The sequence below is a fragment of the Erythrolamprus reginae genome, chromosome 3 (genome assembly GCF_031021105.1).
Source record: "Erythrolamprus reginae isolate rEryReg1 chromosome 3, rEryReg1.hap1, whole genome shotgun sequence".
Lineage (NCBI taxonomy): Eukaryota > Metazoa > Chordata > Lepidosauria > Squamata > Dipsadidae > Erythrolamprus > Erythrolamprus reginae.
This window is the reverse complement of record NC_091952.1, coordinates 246,442,887-246,458,990: the sequence shown is the minus strand read 5'-3', so window position 1 is coordinate 246,458,990 and position 16,104 is coordinate 246,442,887. Positions and strand designations below refer to the sequence as shown.

General features: G+C 42.0%; 1 protein-coding gene across 1 annotated transcript in view; it reads left to right on the top strand.

The window, feature by feature from the left end:
* The window catches only part of OC90 (otoconin 90), an 84,078-nt gene that overhangs the window by 42,526 nt on the left and 25,448 nt on the right, over nucleotides 1-16,104 (top strand). The window contains exons 6-9 of the mRNA XM_070748650.1: nucleotides 1,630-1,689; nucleotides 7,300-7,474; nucleotides 10,730-10,842; nucleotides 14,945-15,073. Of these exons, the coding sequence (XP_070604751.1) occupies nucleotides 1,630-1,689; nucleotides 7,300-7,474; nucleotides 10,730-10,842; nucleotides 14,945-15,073 (477 nt within the window). The remainder of the gene's footprint in view (nucleotides 1-1,629; nucleotides 1,690-7,299; nucleotides 7,475-10,729; nucleotides 10,843-14,944; nucleotides 15,074-16,104) is intronic.

Sequence of the window (16,104 nt, the reverse complement as noted above, 5' to 3'; positions counted from 1 at the left end):
CTCTGCAATGGGACACTATTCCTCAACCTGGCAACTTTAAGATATGTGGACTTCAACTCTCAGAATTCCCCAATCATAAGGGTTGCCAGGCTGAGAAATATTCCATTAGGACAGTGATTCTCAACCTGGGGGTCGAAACCCTGTTGGGGGTCAAATGACCATTTCACAGGGGTCGCCTAAGGTCGTGTGAAAAGACAAATTTCCCATGGTGTTAGGAACTAAAGCTTCTATTCTGGTGCCTTGGAACATATTCTTACAGTCCGACCAATCGGGTGATTACAGTGGGGGTGTCCCTCTGACCTTCCTGCCAATCAGCTTAAAGCTCTATTGGGAAAGTTAGCACTGGACTTATGGTTGGGGGTCACCACAATATAACTGTATTAAGGGGTCATGGCATTAGAAAGGTTGAGAACCACTGCCTTAGGAGAAAGCAGAATCTGGAGACCTCTGATTTTTCATGTTGAGATAATCGCAAGATAGCTCTCAATCAGATACCATAAGGCTCAGAATTCCTAAATCAAGAGCATAACTATAACCCATTTCATTCCCATAGAAGATTGTGACCCATTTCAATCTCACTTTAGATTCCACATCATACGTTCATTTTTCTTAAGATCCGAAAAAGGTTTGTGACAGGGTAAAGCGTTCAGCTCAACTCTTCATAGCAGTCGAGAACTGCTGTTCCACTGCCTTCTGCTGGGATGGTTTTTCAAATTCCCAGGCGAGCTTACAATTTGGGAAACTTCACATGATCTTCCATCCCTTTTTTTTTTTAAAAAATAAGTTTTTATTAAATACACGTAAACACACACATAAACAAAACAAACAAGTAGGGGTACAATTTCTCCAACTATACAATAACTTTCAACAATTATACTCTTTCTTTCTTTCTCTCTCTCTCTTTACATTTTATAAATTACTTGTTCTTTCTTTCTTTCTTTCCTTCTTTCCATCCTTCCTTCCTTCCTTCCTTCCTTCCTTTCTTATTGTGTACAATAATCTTATATACTCCTGTAAAGACTTCATATGAGTCATTCAAATATTGACATTTCTATATAAATTCTATTATTTCTCTCTTCCAGCCATTCATATAATTTATTCCATACTAAATAGTATTCGGTTTCTTCATTTTCTTTCATTTTCTTTGTTGCTTTGCCCATTTTGGCACAATCCAATATTTTTCTAATTATGTCATCATCTTTTGGTATTTCTTCATTTTTCCAGAATTGCACATATGTTATTCTTGCCGCAATACTGATTTATATAACCAAATAGTGTAATTCCTTTTTATTTATATTTTTATCAATTATGCACAGTAAAAATAATTCAGGTTTTCTATCTATATCTTCTTTTGTTATCTTTTTCAACCATGGTCTAATTTTGTTCCAGTACTTTTTTGCCTTTAAACAGGTCCACCATAGATGGTAATAAGTTCCATTTTCCTTCTTACATTTCCAGCATATTGGAGATGGGTTTGGGAACATCCTAGCCATTCTTACATGTGGTAAATTCTTACATTGTCTCCCACCCTAATAATAATCAAGACTGACCCTTTTTATCTTCTGAAATCAAGGTTATATCTTTATATTTAGAAACTATTTATGTTTTAATAGTTATGTTTCCCCTCAGATAATATCACCTTCTTCAATGGAGTCTTTGAGAATGTGGAAAGTGTTGCTTTATTCTTTGGTGAGTGGACCTTTTTTTGCTTGTTGGCTTTCATTGGATTAAAGGATCCCTTTGTTTGTATTGGTGTTTAGTGATGGGCGAACTGAACCCGCATAATTCGGGTCCATACTGAATTTTGCGGTGTTCGGTATGCCGAACACGAACCCGAAATTTTTCCAAACTTCGGGCAAAGTTCGGGGTCGTGTTCGGCGTTCGGAGTTTGACGTCACCGGCAGGTTGGTAAGGACGCCAAGGTGATCACTTCCTGGATTCCATGGAATCCAGAAAGTGATCACCTTGGCGTCCTTACCAACCTGCCGGTGACGTCAAACCTCCGCCCCCGGAATCTCTTTGTGGAATGGATTCTGTTGTATCCTGTAATGGCTACCTTGTAACTCTGTAAATAGTTTGTTCCTCTTTCAGCGCTGTCTGAGCCCAAGCAGGAAGTCGCTCCTGATTGGCTCAGACGCGGCCGGCTCTGGCTTTGGCGGGAACCGCAAATATATAAAAGGAGCGGTTTCTCCAGCCAGAGTCAGTCGGTACTCGCTGAATTGTCACTTTACCTTGCTGAGCTGTCACTTATTCTCTGAGCTGAATAAAAGTACCGATTGCTCCAAACCCTGTCTCTGGGTCTACTTCACTGGCGACGAACGGACGGAAGAAACTTCGCGTGCAACATGGACAAAATCCAGATCGGCCAGGCTCCGGAACTCTTCGATCCCGAGAAATCGACATGGGACGAGTACATGGCCACCTTCGAGATCTTCCTCGAGGTGGCGGGAATGCAGGACGCCGAAGCCGATCGCAGACGGGCTATTTTCCTTAACTACTGCGGCGCAGAAATCCGCAGACTAGCCCAAACTCTCACCGAACCAGAACAAGCAAGAGCCACAGCGTGGGACGTCCTACAACAAAAACTGGCGAGCCACTTCAAGCCGACCAAACCAGCCATGGTTTTTCGGCATCAATTCCACATGATGGTTCAGAGGGAAACCGAGTCGATCAGCCAGTTTACAACGCGGCTGCGAACGGTACTTGCTCAATGCAAGTTTAAAGACCCGGAAGCTCGCCTCACCGACGCCCTGGTTTTCGGCATGAAAAGCAACACGGTGAGAAATAAACTCCTCATCGAAGAAGAGCCGACTCTACAAACCGTAATTAAACTGGCGCAAACCGCAGAAGCAGCCGACGCGGCGGCGAGAGAATTGAAAGAGCACGGAAGGCGAGAACTCATTGCAAAAATCGACTCTGCGTCTCCCAGCGCCGTGGAAACAGACAACCCCAGCCAACAAAGTTCCAGCGGAGACAACTGCCTCCTGGTGCAAGACCAGCCGAGACACCTGAGAGCTACTCACCCAGCCCCCTGCGCGGGCTGCCGGGGAAATCACCAGTGCCATCGATGCCCCTTCCGAGACGCTACATGCCGCCGTTGCAACCGGAGAGGCCACATCGCCATCGCATGCAGAGCAACAGCGCCAGAGGACACATTTGCCACACCGCAATACCAGCGACCTCAAAACCAGACCCCCCAAGCGCGAGAAAGGAGACCATTCCGCAACGCGGGTCAAAGGAACTACTCAACCGCTAACCGCGACTACTATAGAGGTAACTCTCAATTTTCCGTGAATAACACGGCAACCAAAAAGGGGGCTAAAATTGTTATATCACTGTTACTCAATAACCAACCTTGCTCAATGGAGCTGGATACGGGCTCTAGATATACCATCATGCCCTGGGAAAAATTTAAACTGTATATGCCTAATGTATCTAAGGCTGACCTAAATCAAACCTCTTTGGTGATTAGAGACTTTCAGGGGGGAGTAATCTCGGTCTTGGGAACAGCAAATGTACCTATCGCATTCAAAAATGTTAAATGTACCCTTCCCATGCTTATTGTAACAGGGGCCAAGCACTCTCTTCTGGGTTTAGCATGGATGGAACCACTGGGAATCGAGATTTCGGGTGTGTGTAATGTAAACTGTTATGATATGCCTAACTTTGTGAAAGAGTTCCCTGAAGTGTTCAGCCCCACACTGGGATTGTATAAGGGGCCCCCTATATCTTTCTCTATTGACCCCAAGGTACCACCGATCAGACTAAAACCTCGCAGGGTCCCCCTGCCGCTCCTCCCCAAACTAGACATACAGCTGGACAAACTCATTAGCCAAGGTATTTTGGTCCCTGTGGAGCAGGGGCCATGGGAAACTCCCATAGTTACCCCTCTGAAGCCAGATGGCTCGTTAAGAGTTTGCGCTGATTACAAATCGACCCTAAACAAGGCACTCCAACACCACCCCTACCCCATTCCGGTTGTGCAACAACTGCTACACTCCCTGGGGGAGGGGAAAAGGTTCGCAAAGATCGACCTGGCGCAGGCTTACCAGCAACTTCCGGTCGATGAACAAACAGCAAACGCTCAAACAATTGTAACGCACAGGGGGGCTTTCAAATGCACGAGGTTACAGTTTGGGGTAAGCATAGCCCCAGGAATATTCCAGAGCATTATGGAACGCCTATTGTCAGGGGTAAATGGGGCCATTCCATACTTTGATGACATCTTAATTGCAGGGGAAAACCAGGAACAAGTAAACAAAAGAATAAGGGAAGTACTTAAGAGGTTACAGGACAAAGGTTTAAGAATCAAGCCTGATAAATGTGTCTGGGGAACCAACAGTATAGAATTCCTAGGATATAAAATAGATAAGGAAGGTATCCACCCCACAACAGAGAAGCTGAGAGCAATTAGAGAAGCCCCAGAGCCACGAGATAAGAATGAGTTGCAGGCATTTTTGGGCCTCCTTAATTTTTATTCCGTTTTTTTAAAGCAGAAGGCAACAGTAGCAGAGCCTCTCCATCGTTTACTCCAGAAGGAAGCCCGCTGGACATGGGGGAAAACTGAACGTGAAGCTTTTTCTCAAATAAAAAATTTATTAACCTCTAAAAGTGTAGTAGTCCAATATAGTGCTTCACTACCCATTAGGCTCACGTGCGACGCTTCGCCGTACGGCATAGGAGGAGTCCTAGCTCACGTCCTACCTAATAAGACAGAGGCCCCAATAGCATTTTTTTCTAGAACCATGACCAGCACAGAAAGGAATTATAGCCAGTTAGACAAGGAGGCTCTAGCATTAGTGGCAGGGGTAAAGAAGTTTCACAATTACATTTTTGGAAGAAGCTTTGAGCTAGTCACTGACCACAAACCCTTACTAGGCCTGCTAGCCCCCAACAAGCCCACTCCACCTTTCATGTCTCCAAGACTAATCAGATGGGCTCTTTTCCTCTCAGGGTATCAGTATGAGCTCACCCACAAGGGGGGGAAGGAAATCAATCATGCAGACGGCCTAAGCAGATGCCCCATAGCAGACTTAGTGGAAGACCCTGTTCCTTCCACAGATGTGTTAATGATAGAACTCGAGGAAAACCCACTAACCACAGCAAAAGAGGTAGCTGCACACACGCAGCAAGATCAAATCCTTAAACAAGTGGTAAACTGTGTTCTAAAGGGATGGCAAAATGATGTTGTGAAACCTGAATTGTGTGATTTTAAAAACAAAAGACTTGAATTATCGTATGTAAAAGGTTGTTTACTGTGGGGGGATAGAGTGATCATTCCCAAAAGCCTAAGGGGAAAGGTACTCAAAATGTTACATGTGGGTCATCCTGGGATTGTCAGGATGAAGAGCCTGGCAAGGGGGCATTTATGGTGGCCAGGGCTGGATGCTGATATTGAAAATTGGGTTTCAAAGTGTGATCCGTGCCAAGAGTCACGACCCAGTCCCCCCAAAACAACTCCGGCTGAGTGGGAACAGCCTGCTGGTCCTTGGTCTAGAATCCACATTGATTTTGCTGGCCCAGTGGGGTCTCAGTATTTTTTAATAGTGGTTGATGCTTTCTCCAAATGGTTGGAAATAATAGCAATGAACAACATAACCACAAGTGCCACTATCAAGGTATTGAGCAGACTGTTTGCATCCCATGGGTGCCCAGATCTCTTAGTGTCTGACAATGGGCCACAGCTAACAGCCAGGCAATTCGAATTGTTCCTAGATGGCCTAGGGGTCAGGCATGCCCTCATCTCGCCTTATTCGCCCTGGGCTAACGGATTGGCAGAACGTTACGTACGGGTGGCAAAGGAGGCATTGCGCAGATCAGGCCCTGGGGATGTGCAACAGAACTTGGACCAATTCTTACTCACCCAACACATTACCCCTAACTCGCACACACATGTAAGCCCTGCAGAGTTATTGATGGGAAGGAAGTTGAGGTCACCACTAGACAGGTTAAACCCAAGGTTCTGTGTTAACAATAACCAAATGTGTACAAAACCTGAAAGAGAAATGTATTTGGGACAAAATGTATATGTAAAAAGTTTTGATGGAAATGTAAACTGGATGAAGGGAATTATTGTTAAGCAAAATGCACCTAAGACCTATGTTGTTAAACTAGAGGATGGTCGTTTGTGGAAACGACACATAGACCACATTCGGAAGCGAACAGAAAATCAATTGCCACAAACCGCTGACATGGACTCTCCCCCTTCAACAGACTTTAGTACGTTGCCCGAAATAAGAGACACGCAAAGAGACTTATCGGGCCAGGGGGAACCATCCAGCGACGCCGAACCATCCTCGTCCTCCGAAGCCTTCGTTGGGCCCGCCAGGCCAAGTCCGCAACACCGGGAGAACAGCGGCGAGCCATCCTCCACAGTCAGTGGCGAAGGAGAAATTGAACTGCGCAGGTCAGCGCGAGCTCCTCAGAGGCCCCACCGATTGGACGACTTTGTCACATGGCTTTCTTGATGGATGTGTCCAACTATGAGGGGAGGGGTGTTGTATCCTGTAATGGCTACCTTGTAACTCTGTAAATAGTTTGTTCCTCTTTCAGCGCTGTCTGAGCCCAAGCAGGAAGTCGCTCCTGATTGGCTCAGACGCGGCCGGCTCTGGCTTTGGCGGGAACCGCAAATATATAAAAGGAGCGGTTTCTCCAGCCAGAGTCAGTCGGTACTCGCTGAATTGTCACTTTACCTTGCTGAGCTGTCACTTATTCTCTGAGCTGAATAAAACCTGTCTCTGGGTCTACTTCAGATTCCCCAGCTCCTTCAAAGGGAGGGCTTCACGTAAAAATAAACATTGTTATTTTTACAAAAAAGGACACCACAGCAGCGCTGCAAGCAAAGGGCGGTCCTTTCACGTAAAAATAAACATGTTCCTGGATTTACTGAAAGAATAGTAGATGCTTGGAACAAACTTTCAGCAGACTTGGTTGGTAAATCCACAGTAACTGAATGTAAAGATGCCTGGGATAAACATGGATCCATCTTAAGATAAAATACAGGAAATAATATAAGGGCAGACTAGATGGACCATGAGGTCTTTTTCTGCCGTCAATCTTCTATGTTTGTTTGGTGATGGTACACACATTTATGTTTTGAATTTATGTTTTATCTTTTTGTTAAAAATTTTAAAAAATCAAAAAAATTTATTTAAAAAAAAATCTTCTATGTTTCTATGTTGTTGTTTTTAAAGTGAAGGATGAGCCGAACCTGAGATGCTCACCTGCTGCAGATGTCAAACTTATCCTTGGCTTTGCTTGGATGTCAGAATGATCATTCGCTTCTTCCCGTCTTTGCAGATTGTTTAGGCTCTCACTTCACTTGGCTTCAGTCCGTATTCACCAGTTTTCCTCCGTTGCTCAACTTTGTGAGCAGAATGAAGTGTGTGACCGGCGTTTGCCCAAGAGACTTTGAAGACTACGGCTGTGCCTGCCGATTCGAGATGGAGGGCTTTCCCGTGGATGAAGTAGACAGGTGAGATTTGGAGCTTAGATATATCACTCTACTCATGTCTATAGAGATTCTCAATCATCCAGGTCAGGACTAACCCAAGGTGCTGCCCCCCCCCCAAAAAAAAACCCCAACTGGATTTTCTTGGTGTGTCCTTTGAAAATGTTTTGCTTCTCTAACATACGTTCAACTATGGAAAAGCGAGGACATTCCAAATGAAGAAATGATTATGAAAAATGTTTTGGAATGTGCCAAAATGGATATGCTAGCCAAAAAATTAGATGGGAAAAAAGAAACGGATTATAGAGTTCGGGATAAAATCTATAATTGATTTAAACAAAGAAACAATCAAATAAGTGAAATAGAATGCAAGGTTTAAAAGATTAATAATCAACATGTTTATGTCCTTTTTTTAAAAATTGGAAACTAGATTTTATTGCGTTTTTGAAGTCTTTTTTCTTTTTCTATTCTCTTTCAAGTTCTCCTTCCCTTAAATTTTTCTCTTTTATATATATTTTCATTCATAAAATGTACAGTATTTACAGTGAACATAGACTAAAGCAGTTTCAATTTGATGTAAAAACATTTACAACTCTGCATGTGCTTCTGACGAAAATCAGCATGTAAACCATTCCGGATATGTGTAATTTCTTTTATGTTTGTGCCTTTTTATATGTCTGTTTCATTTTAAATTAAAATAAAAAATAAAAAAGGAATAAAAAGAAAATGTTTCACTTCTCATCCAAGAAGCTTCTTCAGTTTTGATGAATTGGTGAGGAATGGAAGGATTTATATTCTTTGCAGTCATGTGATTGTTAGCACTTTTGAAGGCCAGTCATTAGCTCTCGAAGAGTTGTTGAGGCCTCTTATCCTCAAAATCACCCAACTTAGATTGCAGGTGGGTATGCAACCTTCTTGGGAATGGTGAAAGGAACGTGTTGTTAACAAATAGGTGGTGTTGTATCCTTCACTCTTTGTTGAGAGAGGGTTGTTCAGTGTTAACATAGATGGCCTGTCTGACTCCTCTTTCAAACCAATGGTCCTCTCTGTCCAGAATGTGAACAGAATAGAGTAGAGTGGAGTGGAGGAGAGGAGAGTAGTAATAATAATAATAATAATAATAATAATAATAATAACAACAACAACAACAACAATAACAACAACAACAACAACAACAACAACAACAACAACAGACAGCAGAATTGAGGAGAAGCAGCTAGAGAAATTAGTGAAATACGAAGATCTAAAAATCGAGCTGCAACGACTCTGGCATAAACCAGTCAAAGTGGTCCCAGTGGTACTTGGCACGCTGGGCGCAGTACCAAAGGATCTCAGCAGACATTTGAAAACCATCGGAATTGACAAAATCTCCATCTGTCAATTGCAAAAGGCCGCTTTACTGGGATCGGCAAACATAATTCGCTGCTACAACATGCAGTCCTAGGTGCTTGGGAAGCGCCTGACTGGTGATGAAATACGAAATCCAGCATAGTGATCTCGTTTGCTGTGTTGTATTGACATAATAATAATAATAATAATAATAATAATAATAATAATAATAATAATAATATATTAGATTTGCATGCCGCCCCTCTCCGCAGGCTCGGGGTGGCTCACAACAATAATAATAACAATGTGACAATGTAACAAATCTAATATCTAAAAACCATCTAAAAACCGGTCATTTAAAACCATACAAGCATACCATACATAAAACTATATAAGCCTGGGGAGATATCTCAATTCCCCCATGAACAGAACAGAATAGAATAGAATAACAGAGTTGGAAGGGGCCTTGGAGATCTAGTAGTCTAACCCCCTGCTTAGGCAGGAAACCCTACATTATTTCAAACAAATGATTATCCAACATCTTAAAAACTTGCAGTGTTGGAGCATTCACAACTTCTGGAGGCAAATTGTTCTAACTTGTCAAGAAATTTCTCCTTAGTTCTAAGTTTCTTCTCTCCTTGATTAGTTTCCACCCATTGCTTCTTGTTCTACCCTCAGGTGCTTTGGAGAATAGATTGACTCCTTCTTCTTTGTGGCAACCCCTGAGATATTGGAACATTGCTATCATGTCACGCATGGTCCTTCTTTTCATTAAACTAGCCATGCCCAGTTCCTGCAACCGTTCTTCGTGACTTTTAGCCTCTAGTCCCCTAATCATCTTTGTTGCTCTTCTCTGCACTCTTTCTAGTCTCCACATCCTTTTTGCGTTGTGAACTTTGTGAACTTAGTTGTCTTCAAAAGAGTTTGAAAGAGGAGGGAAGCATGTTTTGAGTAGTTCATTTTAGACCAATCGAAGTCTCCAAATGCTTTTCAAGGGTAGCCCCATGTAGAACATCCACAAGAAGGCCCAAGTAATACTTTTTGTTATTTTCCCAAAGTCACTGGTCACAAGACCCAATCAGCACAATGTCCAGTTGTTAGATGACCTCAGTTTCCTCCTTCCAAGCAGAATGTCCTTGGTTTCCAGGGGAAAGAATTTTATTTTGGCTACAACACCCCAACTATTTCTAATAGTCCCCTCCCTTCTCCTCAGCTCCAGGTTTTGTCAGCACTGAAGCAACAAGAAAATGGTCAGGCCAGGGTAGCTTGACATTAGAAACATAAAGACATAGAAGATTGACCGCAGAAAAAGACCTCACAGTCCATTAAGTCTGTCCTTATACTATTTCTTGTATTTTATCTTAGGATGGATATATGTTTATCCCAGGCATGTTTAAATTCACTTACTGTGGATTTACCAACCACATCTGCTGGAAGTTTGTTCCAAGGATCTACTACTCTTTCAGTAAAATAATATTTTCTCACATTACTTCTAATCTTTCCCCCAACTAACCTCAGATTGTGCCCCATTGTTCTTGTGTTCACTTTCCTATTGAAAACACTTCCCTCCTGAACCTTATTGAACCCTTTAACATATTTAAATGTTTCGATCATGTCCCCCCTTTTCCTTCTGTCCTCCAGACTATACAGATTGAGTTCATGAAATCTTTCCTGATAAGTTTTATGCTTAAGACCTTCCACCATTCTTGTAGCCCATCTTTGGACCCGTTCAATTTGATCAATATCTTTTTGTAGGTGAGGTCTCCAGAACTGAACACAGTATTCCAAGACATTGATAAGTCTTTCCATTTTTTTTAGCTTTGTGGCTCTTCAGAAACCCTTGAAGGTGAAGCAGTGGAGTCAGCCGAGACCAAGCCTTGAAGCAGCGATAGGTTCACAAACTGTCTCTTCTAATTATGCTTTGATTTCTTCTTCTCTTTTTGAAATCAGCTGCTGTTTTCAGCATCGGAAATGCTACGAAGAGGCGACGGAAGAAGAATGCACCTGGGATCCTACCAAAATCACCATGAACGTCAGCTGTCTAACGAAAAACATCAGTTGTGGTGAGGCATGAGTAGGAAAGCAATACGGAACAACCATTCATTCATTCATTCATTCATTCATTCATTCATTCATTCATTCATTCATAAATTCATTCATTCATTCATTCATTCATTCATTTAGTAGATTTGTATGCTGCCCCTCTCCGTAGACTCGGGGCGGCTAACAACAACAATAAAAACAGCATATGACAAATCTAATATTTAAAATAACTAAAAACCCTTATTAAAAACCAAACATACATACAAACATACCATGCATAAATTGTATAGGCCTGGGGGGAAAGGAGTATCTTAATTCCCCCATGCCTGATGACAGAGGTGGGTTTTAAGGAGCTTACGAAAGACGAGGAGGGTGGGGGCAATTCTGATCTCAGGGGGGAGCTGGTTCCAGAGGGTCGGGGCCACCACAGAGAAGGCTCTTCCCCTGGGTCCCGCTTTTACTCTGCTATTTTCTGTTTTGAGTGAAATAAGGCCTCTCCTGACTTGTACAGGCAGTCCTAAGATTAGAACGGTTCAATTTAAAAAATATATATTTTGAATTTTCAGAAGTTTTACAAACAAACATAAAGACAAAGAAAACAATAAGATAAACACCTATAAAAAAAAAAGACAAGGAAAAGAAGCAATACATTATAGTGCAAATAATATAAGTAGCCTAAAAAAAAGCATGTAACATTATTATGGATATTTCACTAATATTCGCTTCCTGAACATCAGTGTAATATTCTTGATAGTTTTTAATGTAAATATACAATTTGCATATATGTAAATACATATATTTCTCATCAGTTTTAATGTTCGTGGTTTTTTAACTTTTTTCTTTTTTTCAATCCATATGTACAGTTTCTCCCATATCTCATTTCACAATTCTAGAGTGAGTTTACTCATTTCTGCGCATTCCAGTACTTTATTAATTACCATTATTTCAGAGGGCATATTTTATTTATTTATTTTATTTATTTATTTTGTCCAATACACAATGAGGGTTACTATATACACATAGTAAAATACATGATGAAGGTTATAGAGGAGATACTCATAGTAAAATATATCTAAGAAAGAATAGAAAAGAAGGTATAGTAATAGAACATATCAATGAAAGAATAGAAGAAGAGATATATGAATAGAAGAAAGGTATAGGAGATATAGGAGAGTAATAGGACAGGAGATGGAAGGCACTCTAGTGCACTTGTACTCGCCCCTTACTGACCTCTTAGGAATCTGGATAGGTCAACCGTAGATAATCTAAGGGTAAAGTGTTGGGGGTTTGGGGATGACACTATGGAGTCCGGTAATGAGTTCCACGCTTCGACAACTTGGTTACTGAAGTCATATTTTTTTACAGTCAAGTTTGGAGCGGTTAATATTAAGTTTAAATCTGTTGTGTGCTCTTGTGTTGTTGTGGTTGAAGCTGAAGTAGTCGCTTATAGGCAGGACGTTGCAGCATATGATCTTGTGGGCAATACTTAGATCTTGTTTAAGGCATCTTAGTTCTAAACTAAGTTCATTTATAGTGACTGTTCAACATTCTGAAAAAAGCGACTTATGACTATTTTTTTCACACTTATAAGTGTGAAAGGTCTCTGTGGTCATATGATCAACATTTTATGATATCCTTTTGCTTCCTTCCATCAAGCGAAGTCCATGGGGAAGTCAGATTCACAGAACAATTGTGTTATTAATGTAACAGCTGCTGTAATTCACTTAACAACTGGGACCAGAAAGATTGCAAAATGCAACAAAGATCACTTAAAACAGAAATCTCACGTAGGAACAGAAATGTCAAGTTCAGTTGTGGTCGTATGTCAAGGACTAGCTGTATCAAGTGGTTCAGAAATTACCCAGACTCACATTCCATCATTATTATTATTATTATTATTATTATTATTATTATTATTATTATTATTATTATTTATTGGATTTATATGCCGCCCCTCTCCGAAAACTCGGGGCGGCTAACAGCAATCATAGACAATATACAATAATAATCCAATACTAAAAGCAAATTAAAACCCCTTAATATAGACAATCAAACACACATACAAACATACCATGCATACCATTGTAACGGCCTAGGGGGAGAAGAAATCTTAATTCCCCCATGCCTGGTGGCAGAGGTGGGTTTTAAGTAGTTTACGAAAGGCAAGGAGGGTGGGGGCAATTCTAATCTCTGGGGGGAGTTGGTTCCAGAGGGCTGGGGCCGCCACAGAGAAGGCTCTTCCCCTGGGTCCCGCCAAGCGACATTGTTTAGTTGACGGGACCCGGAGAAGGCCCACTCTGTGGGACCTAACTGGTCGCTGGGATTCGTGCGGCAGAAGGCGGTCCCTGAGGTAATCTGGTCCGGTGCCATGAAGGGCTTTATAGGTCATAACCAACACTTTGAATTGTGACCGGAAACTGATCGGCAACCAATGCAGGCTGCGGAGTGTTGGTGTAACATGGGCATATTTGGGGAAGCCCATGATAGCTCTCGCAGCTGCATTCTGCACGATCTGAAGTTTCCGAACACTTTTCAATGGTAGCCCCATGTAAAGAGCATTACAGTAGTCGAGCCTCGAGGTGATGAGGGCATGATTGTGTGCTGTGTGCTGTAAAAGAAGTTCAGGTAACCCTTGATTTACAAACATTCATTTATAGACCGTTTCCCAGCTGCTGTGGCCTAGAGGTGGAGCTCTTGCCTCACAATCAGAATCCTAGGTAGAGGCCGATGCAAGGACTCCTGCTTGGGCAGGGGGGTTGGATTAGATGACTTGCAAGGTCCCTTCCAACTCTGTTAAATATCCTACCAAGTTACAACAGCAATGAAAAAAGCCCCGGAGTGCAAAAAAACCACCCAACGGGCAAATTGGAAGTTCAGAAACTTCAACTTCACCCACTGTACTGTTTTTTGTACTCCCGGGGCTTCAGGGAAGCTTCCTCAAGCCCCAGTGTGTGAAAAACAGCACAACAGGCAAACCGGAAGTCCATTTTTTCTATACTTCCGGTTTGGCTGTTTTTTCACCATCCCAGGCTTCACTGTGAATGGAGGGGATTTAGAAACATAGATAGATAGAAACATAGAAGACTGACGGCAGAAAAAGACCTCATGGTCCATCTAGTCTGCCCTTACACTATTTCCTGTATTTTATCTTATAATGGATATATGTTTATCCCAGGCATGTTTAAATTCAGTTACTGTGGATTTACCAACCACGTCTGCTGGAAGTTTGTTCCAAGGATCTACTACTCTTTCAGTAAAATAATAGTTTCTCACGTTGCTTTTGATCTTTCCCCCAACTAACTTCAGGTTGTGTCCCCTTGTTCTTGTGTTCACTTTCCTATTAAAAACACTTCCCTCCTGAACCTTATTTAACCCTTTAACATATTTAAATGTTTCGATTATGTCCCCCTTTTCCTTCTGTCCTCCAGACTATACAGATTGAGTTCATGAAGTCTTTCCTGATACGTTTTATGCTTAAGACCTTCCACCATTCTTGTAGCCCGTCTTTCGACCCGTTCAATTTTGTCAATATCTTTTAGTAGGTGATTTGGTGCATGTACAGGTGCAGCATATGCGTGGGGAAGGGAGGAGGGGAGGGAATGGGTGTGAGCATGTATGCATCATCTTGCACACACACACACACACACACACACACACACACACTTTTGGCATGCAAACAAAAAAAGGTTCGCTATCACTGGTATAGGGGGCCGGAGTAGAAGACCTCCATGGTGCCTTCCAACTCTATTATCCCATTATGCTTACTCCAGTCATTTAACCCACATGGCAGATTATATTTTCAGAGAAGCCGCTGAATTTTATTAGTGCCATTCTAGAGTGAACATTGTTCCCAATAGTTCAAATCTTGGAGGGGGGGAGAGGGATGCATTTTGCAAAAATAGATGAATTTTCTATGGTGTTCAAATGATTTCTTGCTGTGAAATGAACTCAATTCTACTTTCTTCCAGCGGTGATAAATTGTGTCTGGGCTTAGAATATGCAATGTATCTCTCTCTGGGTCAAAAAATTACAGAGAGTCAGCAGATTATCATCTCAATCCAACTTTGGGTTTTTTGCTCTCTCTCTGTTTTTAAATACCGTTTTTTTTCCTTTTCTCCCCAGAGTCTGAGGATTCTTGTGAGCATTTGCTCTGCAACTGTGACAAAGAAGCTATTGAATGTTTCTTGCATTCTCCCGTTAATTCTTCCTGGAATGATTTTGATGCTTCCCTCTGCTCCTCTCTGGCGACAGGTGAGAAAATTGGGGGAAATACAGGGGTACCTCTACCTAGGAATACCTATACTTATGAACTTTTCTAGATAAGATTTTTTTGCCTCTTCTCAAGAGCCATTTGCCACTTACCAACTTGAGCCTCTGAAACTGTAACCGGAAAAGGCAGGGAGAAGCCTCCTTGGGGCCTCCTTAGGAATCTCCTGGGAGGAAACAGGGCTGGAAAAGGCAGGGAGAAGCCTCAGTGGGGCCTCCTTAGGAATCTCCTGGGAGGAAACAGGGCCGGAAAAGGCAGGGAGAAGCCTCTGTGAGGCCTCTCTAGGAATCTCCTGGGAAGAAACAGGGCCGGAAAAGGCAGGGAGAAGCCTCCATGGGGCCTCCTTAGGAATCTCCTGGGAGGAAACAGGGCTGGAAAAGGCAGGGAGAAGCCTCCATGGGACCTTTCTAGGAATCTCCACATTATTTGCTTTTACATTGATTCCTATGGGAAAAATTGCTGCTGCTTCTTTTCTACTTAAGAACCCAGTCATGGAATGAATTAAGTTCATACGTAGAGGTACCACTGTATCTCAATTTTTCATTCCCATTCAAATCCTTCCTTTCCTTGTTGAGTAAATTCATCTTATTCCTTCGAAAGTGCCACATTTTGAAGCAAATTAATGTCACCTGATTTTTATCTCATGCAAGAGTTAAAACCTGAGGCAGAGTTTGCCAATCTTTGCAAGTTTAAGACATGTGGATTTCAATTCCCAGAATTCCCCAGCCACGCTGACTGGAGAATTATTATTATTATTATTTTATTTATTTTGTCCACTACATATTGATTGTGCACCTAGATATAATGCTGTTTTCCCTGTTTCCCAGAAAATAAGTCACCCCAAAAAATAAGACATAGGAGAGGTTTCGTAGAATTGCCATATATACGGCATCCCCCGAAAGTAAGACATAGGAGACGTTTCATTTTGCAGCATTCCCAAACAAAACATATATAACACTGCTATCTATAAATTGCATCCCAAAATGCTGCATCAATCAGATTTAAAACACATCCA